The sequence below is a fragment of the Polypterus senegalus genome, chromosome 10 (genome assembly GCF_016835505.1).
Source record: "Polypterus senegalus isolate Bchr_013 chromosome 10, ASM1683550v1, whole genome shotgun sequence".
Taxonomy (NCBI): Eukaryota; Metazoa; Chordata; class Cladistia; order Polypteriformes; family Polypteridae; genus Polypterus; species Polypterus senegalus.
Genome location: NC_053163.1, coordinates 1,200,536 through 1,214,726, shown reverse-complemented (window position 1 = coordinate 1,214,726; position 14,191 = coordinate 1,200,536). Strand labels below are relative to the sequence as shown.

At 40.4% G+C, this 14,191-nt stretch overlaps 1 protein-coding gene and 1 long non-coding RNA gene across 3 annotated transcripts in view; both read left to right on the top strand.

Moving 5' to 3' along the window:
• The window catches only part of frs3 (fibroblast growth factor receptor substrate 3), a 31,107-nt gene extending 29,700 nt beyond the window's left edge, over positions 1-1,407 (top strand). For both annotated transcript variants that reach the window (XM_039764788.1, XM_039764789.1), the window contains one exon: positions 123-1,407. In XM_039764788.1, the coding sequence (XP_039620722.1) occupies positions 123-1,367 (1,245 nt within the window). In that variant the 3' untranslated portion in view covers positions 1,368-1,407. The remainder of the gene's footprint in view (positions 1-122) is intronic.
• A 3,978-nt stretch (positions 1,408-5,385) lies between these two features.
• On the top strand, positions 5,386-9,408 carry LOC120536441. Its single transcript, XR_005635113.1, has 2 exons — positions 5,386-8,814; positions 8,893-9,408. It is a non-coding gene; the product is annotated as an uncharacterized LOC120536441 (long non-coding RNA).
• Positions 9,409-14,191: the final 4,783 nt, after the last annotated feature.

Genomic DNA, 14,191 nt, shown 5'->3' with positions numbered 1-14,191 from the left:
TCAACATGGGCTTTCTTATTAGTGTGCAAGCTGGTGGTAAGTCTGTGTTTATGTCTCCTCGGTAGTAATGCTGATCTGTAAACATTTATCTCTCTTTTATTATTCTTAATTTCCATTCTCAGACACATACCTACGTGAATACCTCTGATGTGGATGGGGAAGGCCGTGGGCGACACTGTGTCCACTCTTTACCAGAGGTTCGACCAAATCCTTATCCTGACATATCTAGGGGGACTGGAGGTAGTGGAGGAGGTCAGGGTGGTCACTCCGGGCTTCACTGCTACTCTCTGGATGAAAGAAACCCCCAGGTATTCTTGCAGGCTCCTTCTGGTGAAGCAAAGTTTGTTCTGGGTCCAACACCTGCTCAGAGACGGCTGATGGAAAGGGAAACCCTGGCCAAGCAGCTGCATAGCCACCATCACACTCATCTGCCAGCAGACAAGGGTACAGAAAGAGATGGGTCTCATTCTCATACTCCCCACCCCCACCACATACACTCCTCATGCCACCTACACCATCACAACAGTAGCAATGACCATCAGGAAAGCTGCCAAGGGGTACAGCTTACCTATGAAAATATTAATGGCCTTGGTGGTGGTCTGCGGCGGGGTGGTGATAACCGTCTGAAGTTGTGTCCTGGCAGTGCCTCACTTTCTGGTGGCTCCAGCAGCAGCAGCAGTGGTGGAGATGGTCCCTTGTCAATACCATCTGCCTCCTCACAGGGGTTTGGCAGTGTTTGTGGTGGCCTAGGACCAGGCCACAGGAAAACTGCGCTCCTCAACTATGAGAATCTGCCATCACTGCCACCTGTCTGGGAGTACCGAGCCCTACAGAGGGAGGAAGATGATGAGGAAGATGAAGAAGATGAGGATGAAGAAGAGTATGAGGAAGAGGAATATGATGAGTATTCAGAGGGCCCTGCCACCCCAAATGGCTACCATGAAGAAGGCAGAGGGCAGAGTGACTTGCGCAACTACGTTAATACAGACCGTATGCAGCACGGTGGACGGAGACCTGTGTGTCCTCCTCGCAGGCACCACAGAACTATGGATTGCCCAGGGAATGCTGGAGTGTTCAACTTTGATTTCCGAAGGGGGATGAGCAGTGACTCTCCTCAGCAGCGGCAACTTAATTATATCCAAGTAGATCTTGATGCAAATTCTGAGCGTGGGATGTCAGTCCCCAATAAACAGCTGCCACTAGCCTGTGGTGGTCCCCCATCTAGTCAGCCTTCCCGGCGCAGTGAGTTCTATGCGGTTATTGATCTTAAGAAAACTGCTGCCATGTCTAGCCTGCAGAGGGCGCTGCCTCGTGATGATGGTACCTCCCGGAAGACCCGACACAACAGCACTGACTTGCCACTGTGAGTGAGTACAAGTAATGGGGGTGGCAAGAAGAGCAAAAAAACAACTAACAGCAACAACAAAAACTTTTCCTACCTGATTGCTTGTCTACCAGTGAAACAGTGGAAGGGGAGGATGGACACTGTTGTGACTCATGTGCCAAGGATTTTTCCAGTGTTCAGGTCAGCTCTTGGAAGTTTTGGCACACATGACTGTCCCTCAGGACATATTGTTGTCAAGGGGGCACTTTATCTCCCCTGGGGAGAATTGGGGTTGGGATGGGATGGGGTGGGTGGTGAGGGAGGATGGGATGGGGATGGTAGACATTCCGTACTGTATGTTACGCACCTTTCATCAAGCCTTGAGCATCTTGCAGATGCAGCATCCCTTTTGTTTTGCCCAAGGTTTGCCACTTTTGCCTGTTTGCCCACAGGGGAATCAGGGTTTTGTGTCCCTCCAAGACAGCATTGTTTTAGTGGTGAGCTACAAGTGCCATTCTTGAAGTCGGTCTGCCTTTCCCTATTTGCTGACATTTTTTTTGCATGTTGCTTTAACCTTTAAGGTGAAGTAAACCAAATGATGCTTTTTCTTAACATGCCCTTAACTGGGTGCCCACTGAACTGGCAGGGCTTATTGTAGTGTTTTTTTTTTCTTTTTTGTGGCTTTCTTCTCTTTAAAATTGTTATTTTGCTTTTTCATTATCTTGTTTTGGTTCAATATGTTTATCACTGTTTTATTGACTCTGTGGTGGACCTGTTAAGCTGCTTTCTTCTGTATATAAGGCACAGTCCATCTTGGCATTTATGTAGTGTATTATGGCATCTCCCCTCGTCTTGGCATTCTGCACTGCTATAGAGTTCTTTATTCCCTCTCCTGTGTAAGGCTTGTAATTTAAGCTGTCTTGCTACTTTCTTATTTAATTTATGATATTCCTGCTTGTAGTGTACCCTGTATATCTCAATATATTTGTATAGATTGCCTGCCTGAACAGTCTAGATTCTTGTGTGCCACTATAATGCTTTTTGCTTGTAGGGAATTTTTTTCCTGAACAGCTGTACTGTGCTCAGCATGGAAAACTTTCTAGAGACCATACTCCTTTCTGTAATGTCACAGTTCTCACTGCATGCATAGGTTACATTCTTTCTCTTTTCCATTTAGCAATTCTCATCTGTGACTGTAGAGATTCCTTTCTTTATTCTAAGTAGAGCCTTTGTGTCCCTGTTTCCTGGAGTAATTCTATAGCTTTCCTCAAAAACTTCACCCTTTCATTCATATATAATTATTTTTGATCTTGATGGCCGTAGCTTGTCTTTATATCTGTAGATCTCTTTGCCTGTGTTGGTTGTACTCTTGTACTCTTTCCTTGTCTATCACTTGCAGAGATATAGCTCTCCTCGACTGTAGGTGCTGCCATCTAGCTCTTGCTTCTGTGAATTTTTGAAGTTCCCAATATTAATAGGGGTCACTTTCTCTCTGTATAGCCAGAGTTTTCATTTATGTTGCTGTAGTCCTCCCTGCCTGTAAGGGGTGCTGTGTAGCTGAATCATCTCTTTATCTGAGAGATGTTTTTATGTTTACATTTGATGAATGTACAGATTTCAGGGTTCAGTTTTACATTTTCTCTTTGTGCCAAATGAGAGGCAGAACCAGTCTTCTGCCATGACCTAGCAGCAAGTTTGTTTGTCCCAAAAAAAGGTGTTTTCTCTATTAAGTCAAAGGGGATGCTGTATCTGAAATGCCTGTGACCCAGCCAGTAGTGCAACATTTAAATTACATTCAGAAAAAATGAGCTTCAAATGAAAACAAAAAAAAAAGTGTTTAGCTTTACAATGTCTGTTCTACAAAGGTGCCAAATGTCTTTACTGTGCAGTAGAAGTGAAGTGATTGTAAAAAAAAAACAAATTCCATGTGCCATTATAAAAAGTGTGCAAATGTGAGGGCTACATTTTGAATCCAAAAATCTGGTCCTGAGAGAAGTGTTACATGTAGATTCTGGTGTGCTGCAGTAAGCAGCTGACATGGTTTCTTAGGAGGGGTCAGGGACTGAAGTGGTCCATTAAAGGACATGGAGACTGAATATGCTGCTTAGTATGTCATATGTAATGTACTGTATTTTGCATGTGTTCATCTTCATTTGGGTTTCAACATGAAGAGAGTTTCCCCAAACCTTTTGGCTAGTGCTGTGCAGAGGTCCTTTTCTTCATTATGGGTCTCTTCCAGTGGGTGGCTGGGGCAGGGTTGGGGGTTGAGGGAGTGGTTTTTACTGTTTGGTCTTGTTTGTCAATGCTTCATTACTGCTTCAAGTAACCATTGTCACTTCTGCAAGTGTCCAGTAGCCGTGCTTGGGAGAAGAGCTATATTTCCTCTGACTTTGGTTGATGTGCCAAGAGAGGTGCTGAGTTTAAATATCACACTTTCAAGGAGGGAGATGCTGATGTTGTAAAAGGAGTGCCATTGCCACAATAGAAGGGCTCACCCGGTCTGTTGCCAGGATGCTTTTGTATCGCTACACTGTGCCATGCTTATAAAGGTGCCAACATGTAAGAGGAAGCATCTGGCTGTGTTTACAAAGACAGGGACATGTGGCAATTTGTTTTTACATTTGTTCTCATCTTTGCTTAGCTAATCCTGAGTTTGGAATACAGTAGATTGTCTCCCTGCTTCACCTTCTTTGTATATTGTTCTGGTCTGTTCTGTATTTGGCTTCACTGTCATACCAAATTCTGTCTGTATTTTTTTATTACATGCAGCAACCAACAAAATGCAGGGTTTATGCCTTGCGAGTGGGTGCTGGTGCACTCAGCTATGAATCAGTTCATTGGATATTTAGTTAAAAGTTCATGACTTAAAGGTCTACTTGCAAGCGGCATTTGGTATAACCTTAAACTGAACCTCTGAATATTTATTATGAAACACAATAGGTTTCTCAATTGGACTAGGTTCACGTTCAAATTAGAAGTAGATCTGTGTGCACTGGGAAATCAGAAACAACCCATAACATTTCTCCTGAGATTGTTGTCTCAGCTTAAGGGAACAAATGGTTTTTCCTTCTTTGGCAGCCTCATTCAGGCAGCTCCAGGGAAATTACTGGGAAGGAAGAGATCTTGCCCCACTTTTTGCTTCAGGCAACCTTTTTATTAATGATGCAGAGGTGGAATGGTGGGAACACTGTTGAGGTGTGAAGCTCATCTCTCGCTTTGCTGTGGTCTGAATATTTCTTTTTTTTTTATCAAGTGTGATTCTGGAGGCATTTTTATTTTCTGATTGTAATGAGAGGGTTCTTAAGCATTAACACAGTCTTAAAATGTAGAGACTTGGTGGCCCTTGTTTGTGAGAATGGCAGGTCAGTTCTACCATGTCTGATCTTATTGAAATAGGTAGGGATGGATTGGCTTTAAAGATATGTTAGTGTGGTCTGGAGAGAATTAGATATGTGTTCCCCACATTCTAAAGATCTTGCAACATGTTTGAAAAGGAGGTGGTTGTGGGTACTTGGTAGACGTGATGTATTGAAAAGAAATGGTTAACTTGTTATGAAGGTATGGATGGGATGATACTGTTGGTTGGTGCTTGTTTTGTGAGGGTGACAAGCATCCTTTTGTTGACTTACTTTTTATGTATAGGTGGTATTAAGAGGCAGAAGCCCCACACCATGAGTGAATCACTTTGCGTGGGAGGCTGTTATTTTGAGCCTGGTTTACGTGATTTTTGTCTTTTTTGGTGTCTCCCTCTCTCCTCAGTGTCCTGTTGCTACCCTCATATAGTTCTTTATTTAAAAAGGACTGCTTAACCCCAGGCTTCATAATAGTGGATTATTTAAAAATCCATTTGAATGAAAGCCACCTTGTTTTGAAATGCTGGAAATAGATGTTAGCAGCAGTCTGGAGCTAATCTTTTTGAGGGAGAGGGTTATATTTTTCCCTGCTTTAATGTAGGGAGGGATGCCGGCATTGTAATCCACAATGGATTATTTGTATACTCTGTATTATTATTATTATTATTATTATTACTTTTAATATTCCTACAAAATGGGGAGGTTGGGGTAAATTTTTCCAGTGGATATTTGCCCAAAACCACAGCAATGTGCCATTGTCACTAGTGAGTAGCATCTGTGCTGTGCTTTGCTAATCTAGAGTGAGGATTATATGCCTTAATTTATTTACATTTGTACTTATATATAAATATATATTAATTTATTTGTCTGTTATTTATTTATCATATTTATTAACTTATTTATTAATTTATTGAATTATTTTGTTAGCCAAAAATATTTCTAACAGTAGCTTCTATTTAGAGTCTGCCTTGCATAGCTTAATCAATTGCATGTTTTTATGTCTGTGTTTTCTCTCTAAGTGGGTAAATGGCATGTGGTGTTTGTTGACAAGCTTCCGCTGTATGTTTCTGCCTTCTAGACCAGTCTGCGTATCTACACAATGCCATGGTGGAGTATAGGTCATGAGTGGTCAGGTTTTAAAGGTAAAACGTGTAATTTTAATAGTGGAAGGTTACTTGAGCGTTGTCGTAGAGCTCTGAAGAAAGTTATATTAACAAACTATAGGCCTTTCTAAGGTTATTGAAGCTCTAACTTGATATCAGATATGTCCTTTTCCGTGTGCTTTTGTGAGCACTCAGACTCAGTAATGCTTCTGAGTTGAGATGGATTTATTTGGCTTTAGTTTTGCTTTCTTCCCAATTGCAGTTTTACAGGAGTCTGCTGGAACCTTAGTGCTATGTTATTGGCTGTTGGACAGAAACACCTTGGACGGGTTAAGGTTAGGATGAAGGTCTGAAATGTCATTGTCATGGATCATAGCTTTAGAAAAGTACAAAAGATCTTACTGCCTGATTAGTACAATTAGGGTTTGTTGACTGACAGTCTGTCTGCAAAGTATGGTATCTTGATGTTCACATGCTATATTTTTCCACTTCAGTAGGCTATTGTCAAATGTTTTAATTGCCTTGCTGAAACTCCTTGCTATTATAGGTTCATCACCAACACAACTTTCTGAACCTTTCTTTTCACATGACAGATCTTTTAACTGTTCTGCCGACATTAAATTAGTAGTTAACCACAGAAGTTAATTTCTATATTATATGTTATTTTCGGGATTCTGAGTATACTATAATATGATGGGAGAATGGAGTTTTGAAACAAATTCTATGCAGAATTGTAAGGGTATGCTAACAATATAGCGTTTTGTTAGATAACCAGTTTTGTTGAGTACCTCATTACTGTCATACAAAAGGCAATTTCTCTTTTCTGAAGAGGGACATGGGACTGCATATGATGTTATTGAGAATTTTGAGCAAAAGATCATGTTGTAAAATGGTTCACCATCTTGTGAAGTTTTGTTTGGTGCCTTTGATTTTTGAAGATGAGCTGCTTATGATGTATTCATTAAATGTGGAGGCTAATAGCCTCCTGCTGAGTTGTTCTTTTGTAAGGATTTCAGTCCACACATTTTCTGTGGATCAGGTAATTGATAATTAGAGTGTTAGCCATGTCTTGTGACAGTTTTTAAACTTTTGCATCTTGTTTGACAGAACCTAAAATGTTTTATGAAACAGTGTCAAAAGGAAAGCAGAAATCAATGAAGATTCATTGCATATAATGTTTTGTCTTTTCAGAATTTTTTCCACTATATTAGCAATTTCAGGTCAGTGTACCCTACACGATAATTGTTGTTTTTCTGTCATTTGTTCTTCATTTTTTCCATTATGTTTTTTATTTTCATATTTTTCATACCTGACAAATGTATAGTGGCTGAAGAGAACACACTGATTCTTTACAAATGGATTCCATGTCAAAGTGGCTTTGAAAGCATAAGGTAAGGGCAGCTTCACATCTGAGTCACTAAATTTGGACTTTTATTAAATTCAAGTCCAACTTGAATTTGGTGTTGCTGTATAGCTTGCCTTTTCTGAAGACCTCACAGATTTCACTTCATTATTGTGGGGATTAGCAGTTTATTGATCTGATCTACAAGCTTTTGGGTTGTTGAAAGCAGTCAGAGTTGAGTCTTGTTTGGTGTTGGTAATGCAGGATTTAGTGACTGTAGGGGAAAAGGCTTATACACATTTGTAGCTTGCATAGTGCCCCAAAAGGGAATATAATGGAGTGATAAGAGGTGGAAAGGTGGCCTGAGGAAGCAAAGTGAAAGACTGTTTATGGTCATTGAGCTTTCTCTATTTCTCAAAACTAAACAAAGCATTCTGGATCTTTTTGTATTGTAGCTGAACATAGGATGAACAAGCTGTGCACTATGTTGTTTAATGTGCACGATTAAAGAAAACTAAAGAGTCCAGGACCAAGGTCCTTTTAGCATTAATTTTTGATGACCCCCAGCTTTTTGGTCTTTTGAAAGGAAGACGGAAATACTGAAGAGAATAATGGAATGGTAGAGCCAAACCTTCAGAGATGCAGTTCTTATCTTGCTGACAGTACAGAGTATGTATTCACGTGGACCAGGTTTCTAAGGGGTAGATGCTCGGCACACCTTGTTTTACAGTGCATTTGTGGACTCGTTCCCAATCACATTCAGCTGCTTAGTTCTGGTGCACACAAACACACATGAATGAATATATATATATATATATATATATATATATATATATATATATATATATATAATATACACACACATGTGTGTGTGTGAGTGTATAATATTTATGAGACTGAAACAGACAATAGAAAGGTCCAGATTTGTTTAGATGGAAATTCCCTGTGTGGGATTGTGAGATTTAATTTTCTTTTATATTTTTTAAATTATTTTCTTGATGTTTCTGTTTTATGGAAATTGGATTATTGTATTATAATATACATATATAAATGTATATGCTGTAACTGTAGATTGGAGCTCGCTTCATTTCACAGCTGATTCTACTTTCTCTGTATGGAGATGTATAAGAACAAGATGAGACCAATGAAACACAGCCAGGAGATGCTGTATCATACTTAATTGTGCACTGAACAATGTATACTGAATAAAGTCCAAAAGAAAGCACGTGATGTTGGTTTGCGATTACTTTCTCTGGTAAGTGAGTGTGCATGAGAAGAATGGGTCTGTTATGCTGTGTTGTTATTGATACAGTACTTGCTGGCATCTGGTAAAGAAGAATCAAAAATAATTATGTACTGCCTTCAGTGTCAATTAAGCCAGCCTCTTGTTTTATTCCTCCTTGTCATGCTTATGGTCACAAATTCAGACCGGAGTACACAAGATTTTCCAGCATCATTTCCTGGTTTTTCCTAAGGGATTCTAGGACCAGTTGTGTGATATAATATGTTCAGTTTGTCATTCTGTCCCAGGTTCTCTTTCAGTGAGCTGTGTCCAGTACTCAACTAGCAAGAGGAACTCTGGAGACATGTTTACCAAATGCCCAAAACAGCTAACTTACTTTGATGGTGGAATGGCTCAAGCCCAGTTTCATCCTGGATTGTGAATCTCCTTATGCTGCAATGAACAGCAAGGTTAGCAGCCTTTCAGTAAATCTCATTTCTAAATTAGTTTCAGCCTTTCAGTCACTATTTACAATTTTTTGTTGATAGCTGAAGATGGCAGCATCCTTTATATGGATTAGCAAAATGTGAATTTTACTTCAAAACTCCCACTTGACTGCTGTGGTCTGGTTTATTGAAGATAACCCTGTAGCCATCTTCTAAAACAATTAAGCAGCATCAGGCAGACATTTGAAGAATTCTAGAGACGTACAAAAGGTGCAAAAAAAGTTGAAGATCCCTTGAACTGGGGAGGGGTGTGATGCACACCTGCCACTGAAGATAATAAGGATTTTAGATCTTCATTTTTATTTCTATGGACCTAGTGCGGAGCGCAAATGGTGATGCTAGAAAGGATAAACAAAAAGGGGCCTCATTGGATATATGTTTTAAACGGATCTCCTGCCTGATAAAATATTCCTAAAGGTTTTGCACCAAGTGGCAATTGAGTTGTACACCTCATCATTTTATTTTCATTTATATGTACATGTTTTCATTTAGTAGACACTTTTGTACAAAGCAGCTTAGAAAATATGTCAGTGTAATCGAATAAACTTCAGTATGGGGGACGAGACAAGTTTACAAGATTGATCACCGCAATTAAAGAGCCCTAAACCAAACAACCTAAATCTGTCCTTAAGTTCCAAGAACCTATCAAAGTCATTATCAATTGGGCAGATTTTAACAGAGCAAGAGAATGACACAGCAGTGATTTGGTTCCTGATCTGACACCAGAACTGACTTTGTTACCCAACTCAAGTATTTAATTAAGAGCCCAGAGTGCAGCACAGAAGAAGTGGGAATGAAAATCTAATGCTGGAGGAGCACTCTGATTATCTTGTTCCGTCTAATCTTAAAAGATGTCTGTTGGATTGAGATTTGCTGACTGGGAGGGCACTGTTAAATGCATTGTGTTCCTTTAACCATTACAGGACTCTTCAACCATGAGAAATTGGCTTACCTAAAATCATATTTTCCTTACAGGTACACTGGTACAGTGAAAGGTTTGCACCTGACTAGCAACAATATTCAGATACCCTGTGCTATTCAAATGTTTCTTTCATGTTATGAGTCCCAAAGCAGTAAAAGCTTAACCACACCACTATACACTGCTATCCCTAGCAGGATGTATTTATGATGTTTTACCATAGTATGAATTCCTTATCGGAGAGACTTTGCTATGAGTCCCATATCTTCACTATAACCCTTGTATGTTTACACTAATGATGCAGCTGCAATCTGCAGCTCCGCTTATGGACACCATCAGGGTTGTGGTTATTGAGGCAGGAAACAACATTCATTCTGGTGGGGATGCTGATCCATCCTGGCTCTCCATCAATAAATGTCAGGGTGCTAGTCCATCCAAGTCGATCACAGTATGAGTGTAAAAGGTGTGTTGTCTCAGTAGGCCCTGAGCCATCTTGTCCTGTGCCAAATGCGTGCCTAAATGCAGCAGCTCATTTGTCTCCCAACTTTATTTAAGTTGACGTACAAGATTCAGACATACAGTAATCCCTCGTTTATCGCGGGAGATTCCAAGGCTGGCCGCAATAACTGAATTTCCGCGAAGTAGGGACACCATATTTATTTAATAATTTAACGTGTATTTGGACGTTTTTAAACCCTCCCTGTACTGTTTACAACCCACCCTTTACTCTATTAATAACAGGGACAACTGTTAAGCAATATGAAATCGGTAGATAAGTTTACAGTTACTGTATAGCGAAGTACACGTTCCTATATATGACATGATGAATATGCTGTGCAGTAAAAATGATGACGATGAAGGTGATGATGACTTTTACTGTGCAGCCGATGACTGCATTTTACTTCTCTTCAGACGGCGGTGCCATTTCCTGGGGCACCTCTTCCACAGTTTCCGAAGGTGTATCTGTAGTAGTAGTAGGAACTGGCTCTTTTTTGTGAGTCTGCAAAAACGTTGTGATCGGCAGCTGCTGCCGCTGCTTCTTTTTCTGGTCGAAGAGCAGCTTGTAGGCGGTCATGACGTCGTCGACCTTGTTACAAAATTGGACCGATCGAACCATATCGTCATCCCATTCCTGTGACCGCTCTTGCAGATCCTTAGCCAGTCTGCAGCCACAGCCGTGAACGTTCTCCCTTCCTTCAACATATCCAGAAGTTTCACCTTCTCAGCGATCGTCATCATTCTTCGTTGGCATTTAGGCTCAGCACCAGCCTTGGAAGAAGGAGCACGTTTGGGAGCCATTGCAGGGGGTGAAAATTAAAACCACTAAAAAATCACACACAGTACAGTGTAAAGTAAACCGCTTGGCGAGAAAGCTTGAACCGAAATGGCCGCGACAGAGAGACAAGGGGAGGTGCTGTGGGATCTGGGCATCATTTAAAGCACGAATCACGGGCCCGATTAGAAAGCGGGAAGCTGTGATTTGTCGTCTCCCTCCCATGTACCAATCACAGCCCGTGTTACAACGCACTTAGTCACCAAACTTGTTTTGTTGTTATTAGACTAGGAAATACTACTACTATATTTAAAAACCTAAGAAGTCGTGATTCCGTGAAAAGTGAACTGCGAAGTAGCATTGGATTACTGTAATGCAGCCGTTTGCCTACACTTTTATTTACAGCTGGAACAAAGGCAGGCTAAGGGAGTATTAGGGATCTGGCAACCATCTGGTGGTTTAAAGTTCAAAGCCACCACAACACAATGCCTGGCAAGAGGCAACTGAACTGAGGAAGGGAACTGAGGTTTATGAAGTCAATATTATCACATGTGCAGAGTACAGTGAAATTCTGACTTGTTTGTTTGATTAACATGTACCATGTCACCACTCTGTGTTATGATCAGAGAGTAGAACTTCCTTACCTGAAAAATCTCAGAACACATTTGTCATAAGCTAATAGAAATTTGTTACAAATATAGGAAATATTAAAAAATTCACCATCTGGAACAATTTCCTTTTTATTAACTCTCTAATGCAATATTGTGAAAAGCTATCTGCCTACATGAGACCCAAATGCAATGTGGAGCACCCAGCCATATTGTGACTCCTACCAGGGCCTCATTTACAAATTTAAAACCAAACTTAAAAAAGAAAAAACAATATTGAGACTTTTAATCAGTGCTTCACAATATGTTCTAAAAGCTCTGGCTTATGATTTTCCATGTTCCAAAAGTCAGTCTCCACTGCTAGGGTGTGGTGTGTAGGAATCTGGACGCACCATCCTAATGAACCTTCACCTCTTCTCATTGCTTGATTTCAATCTTGAACCTAATTAAGGTGCTCCGATTTTAATATTATAATACCTTGAATTAAAATGATGGTTGTTGTGAACCCCATTTCATGACAATGTAGCCCTAAAGCTTGCTGGGGCACAGAAGCCCCTCCAGTACCCATATTTATCAGGTATCTCAGAATTACTCCCAAGAATTGCACTAAAGTCTGACTAGAATAAGAATTTGTCCTACCTCAGAGTAGGAAATGAGAAGCATTTACAAAGCACCCTACACCCACTCACAGTGAGTAGTACTTTCACGTTTAAGAATGAATGATGTCATGATTTTACATCACCCTGAGCCACAAACTGGCCATGATCTATGGTTTCCTTGAAACTCATGAAGGCGTTTTGTCGTTTTCTGATACTAATGCTAAAGCTTTACAACAAAGAAAATAATACCAATGATATTCAAAGTAGTTGGAGAAGAAGAATATGGGAAAAAAACAAGGTAGGATTTTAGTTTTTATTGCATGTTTAGAAAGTGTTCCAACTTTTTTGGAAATGGGGTTTATAAATATGCTTGTTCCAAAAGATGCCACAACGGGGAGGTCTAGCCTGGTGTACCAGGTAAGAAGGCAAGGCCAGCCTGACCCCAGAAAAGATTATGAGATGGGAACTCATTTGTCAGGTAAATAGAGGACAGAGAAGGAAGAGTGGAAGAGAGGGGCACAGGCCAGGATTTTTGAAGAAGATTGCTATAAAATCTGGAGAAAATTGGAACAGCTGGGAATTTGTGACATCAAAGCCTATTATTTGCTATTAAAATCATAAAGAGTCTTCCATTTATCCCCTGAAAATATTCCCGTTTTGATGCTTTACAGCCTAAAATGAAAACACACACAAGAATATGTTGTCAGTTTTATATAGGCAATGCAGCCTATGACATCCAAGTCAAACAAATATAAGAAACAGTTGGGGAAAAAAATGTATAAAAAACTGATACAGTTTGAATTAATAAAGGATGATCCCCTTGTGTCAGAACTTTGTGGTCCTACCTTGTGCTTTAATTCCAGTCTTGAACCTGTTGGGATTCTTCCATACTAACTTTGCACATCTAGATTGTGCAATAGCTGACCACTAGTCTTTACAGAACTGTTCAAGCTCAGTCAGCTTGTATGGTGACCATTGGTGGACTTCAATCTTTAAGTCATTCCACAGATTTTCAATAGGGTTTAAGTCTGAGCTCTGACTCTGTCACACAAGGACATTCACCTTTTCTCCTTCAGCCACTGTGTGGTCAACTTTGCTGTGTGCTTCGAGCCATTGGCATGATGGAAGATGGACCTTCTTCCCATCTTCAACTTTCTGGCAGAGGGTGGCATGCTTTCCTCAAGAATTTCATGGTATTTCAGCTCATCCATTTTTTCTTCTACCCTGACAAGTGCCCCGTTCCCAGTAGGATGCTCCCACCTCCATGCTTTACTGTAGGTTTGGTGTGTTTTGGATGGTGTGCTGTATTTGCTTTCTGCCAGGTATATCATTTTGTGTTTTGGTCTCATGTGACCATAACACTTTTCTCCACTTCAGAATCTTTAAGTTCAACTTGGCAAGACTTGATGTGGCCTATCTTGAGGTGTGACTTTTCTCTTGCAAACCTCCCATACAAGTCACATTTGTGGAGCTTTTGTAATATTGTTGTCATATGTATACAATCAGCGCTCTTTGCCATAAAATCATGTAACTCCTTCACAGTTGCTGTTGTCCTCTTTGTAGCCTCTCTGACCAGTTTCCTCCTCGCTCTTCCATACAGCTTGGAGGGACAGCCTGATCCGGGGAGGGTCCTAGTAGTACCAAACCCTTTCCACTTCTTGATTATGGACTTTACTGTGTGCTTCTAGGGACTGATTAAGCATTTGAGATCTTTATGTATCCCATCTCCTGACTTGTACCTGTCTACAACTTTATCCCTGAGATCTTTTGACAGTGTCTTGCCACCCGTAGCTGATTATTTGCTTTCAATTGCACTTCCAAGCACTGGAATACTCAAGGAAAAGCAGAACTGATCACAAGGATTGCAATTGAAGCCAATTAGCTTGGTGTGCAATGGAGAAGGTGATCACTTCCATCTGATTGAGTTTACAAGTATTGTTTG